A 3,580-nucleotide genomic window follows, 5' to 3' on the forward strand; every position below is an offset into this window, starting at 1 on the left:
GTTGAGTAAATACGACGCCCTCCCTTGCTCCCCTCTGCCCTCCGCCCTACAAATACAATCGACATCCAGGGACATCCAGCCCCGGCCACCCACCCCACTCTATTATTTTTTTCTTTCTTTCTGCCGCGAGCCGTCAGGAAAGCAACATTGTTGATAATCGTCAAGTTATACTGTAATTAAAAATCTAGGTACGGCGTATTGTCTCTCTTTAGTCACAATTTCTCTAAAGTACTTATTTGCGGTAAAATAAAACAGTTTAATAAAAATGTCGCAAATCAATAGACGGGCAAAGCGAGACTTCAAGGAAGTACAGCGCAATTATCAGGTAATTTAGATTGTATATTCCAGTTAAATGTATATTGTTCGTTTTAAATGGATACATTGCTTTCTTTATTTCGCGGTTTCTATTAAGAAATGACAAAAGCCAATTTAATCAAGATTTATAGGTTTTGTCTGTTCGCTTTTTGTTCTTTTGAGAATCCAACAAAATGGCGGCGTTCATGTTACAACTTACATTTGCTATATAAAACCGATCGAAGTATTTAAACATCATAAATAGGCTTTTGAAATTTGTATTTTTTATTGTCCAACGCGTTTTTTTTGTTTGGGCTGGAGCCATTTCATGCATTATTCTGTTCTACTTTTCGTATGTAAAATCTCCACTAAGGGCCGCCCTTAGTGTCCAATTAACAACTATTATTATGAAAGTATGGCTATTATCTAAAGGCATATTTACGCTTTTTGCTGGTAGTTGCCAATTTTCACCAACTACGTTTTCTCTCTTTGGGTGTGGTATTTAATTCTATTGTTTCCTTTGCGCTCTTGCTCTATGAAACACACCCCTCAAATGCATAGTATATTTTGGTAGTAGCAGTAACTACAAATTAGTAATATTAATATATAAAAAAACTATGAGGATTCTAATGTAAACTAAATTTCCACAGGAGTCGAAGGATAAATCAATATTTTTACGAAACTTGAACCCACTGTATGATCGCTTTGTGGCCAGAATCAGGGGCCCACGTCAAACCCCGTATCAAAGCGGAAAATTCATTCTACGGATTGTACTAGATGCAGATTATCCAGCATCTCCGCCTGAGGTACAGTTGTTTGTCAATTAAGATAGCTCTTTAACCTGAAGCGAGATTTTTTTGCGTGCATACTATATCTATTCTTAGCTAGCAACATATGACTATAAAAATTCCTTTATTCAGTATTCTACATAATAGACTGTGCCAGTTCTTACAATTAGTATACTTTCAATGTTTTGTTCAAATTAGCAATAAATAACCTGCACTGTATTATATCCTTTTTTTTATAACATTTATCTTTTCAAGGCATATAATTAGAAACAGCTATAGCTTTTTACATGGAGGAATACAAACACCGGGAACAGTATAACTTCTATTGAACTGAACTTTCTTGTAGCTTTGTTAGTTTTGGTGGGGATGGGATGGAAGGATTTGAAAGAAATTATATGTGTTCTATTCGATTACAGGTTAGATTCCTAACGCATGTGTGGCATCCGAACATCCACCCGTGCAAAGGCTACATCTGCTTGGATATTCTAGCTGAGAGATGGACACCGGAGTTGTCTTTGAGGACCATGCTTCTCTCCATCCAAGCGCTCATGTCTGCGCCTGAACCGGATGATCCTCTTTCATTGCCAGTCGGCCTGCAGTGCAAAAACCAACCGGAGGAATTCCGTGCGACTGCCCAATTTTGGACCTACATTTATGCCAGAGGTCGTTTCACTGTATATGAATACCAGCAGAAACTGGCAACATTTGTTAGCTTGGGTGTACAGCAGGATCTGGCATTGACATTACTGGCCAATTGCCACTGGAACTTGGAAGAGGCCATCGATACACATGCCACTGTCACTTTGATAAATTCCATTCCGGTCCAGGATTTGGAACAGTAAAGATTTAAATTCCAAACATTACCATCAGTGACTGCTGTGACATTTGTCTTTATACATGTCATCTCTTATATTGTTAATATTCTCTCTGTTTGTTTTATCCAAGGGAATGTGAAGGATGAAGTAGATGTCAAAACAAGTGTCATTGGAGACAAGCCCACAGTTGTATAGACCGACAAGGATATCTGACTCCTCTAGGCATATATGCAAGTAAATTATGATAGTCCTGTCAATGTCAAATAAATCATAAGATTCTTTTCTTACTGTAGCTGTCAATTCAAATTTTTTTTATAAATGTTTAACGACTTTTTAGGTTTTCACTTTTTCTGCCAGTAATAATGGCCATAGTCACTCTCAACATGCCAGATATCCTTGTTTCACTATATGCACAAAGAATTTTTTTTTTATTTTAGTCATCTCTCTAAATTATGAGTCCTTTTAAGAATAAAATTCAATTGTTTGGTTACCTTTAAGGTAAAGTATTAATATCAAAGGTTAAAATTATTACTTGACAAAGTTTTTAAAAAATCTCAATGTAGTAGCTTTTATTTTTAAATGTTTTTTTTTTGTGATAAGATTTATTGATGTTGTGATAAATATGACTGGCTGTAAGATAGATTCTTAAGAAAATATAAAACTTAATGTTTAAATAAGTACATATAGAATGTGTAACATGAATGTATGAATTTGAGTCACTTTATTTCACTAAATAGTACAACAGAAAAATTATTAAAAGCAAACAGAAATGCTTCAATTAGTTACATATGTTGTTTTACATACAACAGAAAAAAAGTTTTCAAATAATTAGTTAGAAACCAGTGCAAAATAACTTTGAAATATGGTTATTTTTTTCCTGCATGAAAGTTAAAATAGATGAATTTTAATGGATTGAGATAAACTATAAGAACTAGAGATATCTTAAATTACAAACATTTCGGTTGTTAACACCCGTTTGCCATTACTATTTTTAACCAACTTCAAAAAGGAAGTTATCAATTTGTCTGTATGTTTTATTATTCTATTAGTAAAGTAAGGTAAGGTAAGTACTATTCTACATATGTGTCTACTCTGGAATGTTACTCAAATAACATAATATATACGTACTTAAAATATCTCTGAAGATTGCTTAAATCTATAAAACACTGATTGTTTCCTATTATTTTTAATTAAATTTATTATACGGGTACAAGTGATTAAAAGGCTTGTGATTCATTTATAGTTATTTTAGTTTTATAATTTCACTGTCTTGTCACTGATTATTATTGTTCATCTTTAAATAAAAAGAGATAATACAATAGTCAAGGCAGTAGAATCAACGGTAAGTATCTTATGAGTGATTTTTTTAAATTTTGATATTTCTTTTGTTATGTTTTGTTTGTAAGGGCCTCTTGATACATTTTTGTGTGTGTACTATTGTTTAATGTTTTGTTAGTCGTGTTGTTAAATATTTTATTGATTTTATAAAAAAAAGAAGACTACACTCATACCATATGCATTTATATTCGTTTTTAGGTAATATATTTAACATGTTAATAGAATATTTCAATATTCACAAAATTGTTAAATATTTTCAATGGATCTCATATTTTTTTTTATTTAGCCATATAAGGCCAAAAATGGTTCAGGAGACCCAAAGACTTGGAAGAAAAATAGTTGTAC

At 32.7% G+C, this 3,580-nt stretch overlaps 1 protein-coding gene across 1 annotated transcript; it reads left to right on the forward strand.

Moving 5' to 3' along the window:
• LOC106126449 (ubiquitin-conjugating enzyme E2-22 kDa-like) lies at window positions 1-2,603 on the forward strand. Its single transcript, XM_013324130.1, has 3 exons — window positions 1-325; window positions 945-1,100; window positions 1,499-2,603. Exons 1-3 carry the CDS (start codon window positions 266-268, stop codon window positions 1,922-1,924), a joined length of 642 nt encoding a protein of 213 aa, XP_013179584.1. The 5' UTR covers window positions 1-265; the 3' UTR covers window positions 1,925-2,603.
• Window positions 2,604-3,580: the final 977 nt, after the last annotated feature.

Source organism: Papilio xuthus, unplaced genomic scaffold (assembly GCF_000836235.2).
Source record: "Papilio xuthus unplaced genomic scaffold, Pxut_1.1 DF825017.1, whole genome shotgun sequence".
Taxonomy (NCBI): domain Eukaryota; kingdom Metazoa; phylum Arthropoda; class Insecta; order Lepidoptera; family Papilionidae; genus Papilio; species Papilio xuthus.